Source organism: Caenorhabditis briggsae (assembly GCF_000004555.2).
Source record: "Caenorhabditis briggsae complete genome, chrIII, whole genome shotgun sequence".
In the NCBI taxonomy this organism is placed as follows: Eukaryota; Metazoa; Nematoda; class Chromadorea; order Rhabditida; family Rhabditidae; genus Caenorhabditis; species Caenorhabditis briggsae.
In genome coordinates this window covers 10,768,225-10,769,268 of record NC_013490.2, presented here as the reverse complement: position 1 = coordinate 10,769,268, position 1,044 = coordinate 10,768,225, and the positions used below count along the sequence as shown (strand labels likewise).

The 1,044-nt window shown below is 37.7% G+C and overlaps 1 protein-coding gene across 1 annotated transcript; it reads right to left on the bottom strand.

Annotated features, from left to right (window-relative positions):
* Positions 1–426: 426 nt before the first annotated feature.
* On the bottom strand, positions 427–675 carry CBG26117 (the record flags this gene model as incomplete). Its single annotated transcript, XM_045244385.1, has 1 exon — positions 427–675. The coding sequence occupies one exon, from the start codon at positions 673–675 to the stop codon at positions 427–429; it is 249 nt and encodes an 82-aa protein (XP_045100882.1).
* Between the last annotated feature and the right edge of the window lie 369 nt (positions 676–1,044).

The following is a 1,044-nucleotide window of genomic DNA, read 5'->3' as shown; positions in this document are numbered from 1 at the left end:
TAGGCACAAATAGATTAATTCCGAAGTCCTGTATTAAAGGCGCATGTAGTTATTTGTAAAAACCGTAATCGTTTCCTCTGCAGGACCGGCTATGCGCCTTTAAAGAAAATATAAACGACAAGGTTTATCAGCGCCAGACAAGGATAATATTGGCCGTTGCTGAAGGTACCAACTACAGTAACCTAGAAAATTATATTTTTTGGATTTATTTTCTCGTTTTCTATTGATTTTCCTCCAGAAAAGTCAGCTGAAAAATTGAGCAAAAAATCCTAAAAATAAAAGTATTTTTGGGTTACGGTAGTTGTCGTTGTGGGACCTTTTTTCACTCACTTTTCTTGGTAACTCCACTGCTGAGATTGTGATTCAAATCGAACGGATCCTCAACACAAATCGGTCGAGGCCACTCCTTTTCCATCTTCGACAGTGTCATTTCTCGTCGACATTGAACCACAAAGTTTCGGAAATCGAATCGAGATAATAGTCGAAATAGCCAATGAGCAATTGTGCACACGACTCCTTGTTCTTTGGCCACGACTTCAGAAGAGCTTCCTCGACCTGTGCATAAGATGTATCCCAGTTCTCAACCATCCTCTTCCCTCTGTTATCACTTCGAAAGTCCTCTTGAAGACGTGGAAGTACTGGTGGATCACAGTTTTGGAGGTACGATATGAGCATGATGATGTGAGCGTAAGAGCTCAGTGAGCCACGAGAAGCGTCTCCAATGTCACAGTTTTTGGCCCACTGAAATTTGAAATTGAATTAGTTTTCAATCTAATTTTGACACAAAAATTCGAACACAAACTTTTGAATTTAGCGCTATTTTTCGGATTTCTCAGTGGAAGGAAAACAAGCCGTTTCAGCCGAAACCTATAATTTCGAGCAAAGAAAATACGGTAAAAAAGTGCTGAAATTCGTGAAAATTTCACATTTTTCGCTGAGAATTTTCCTAAATTTTGTTAATTTTGGTTTAGTTTATAGCTCACTTTCCATGATTTTTAGGCAATTTTTTCTTGATTTTAGATAATTTTTTCATTAATTTTTAGG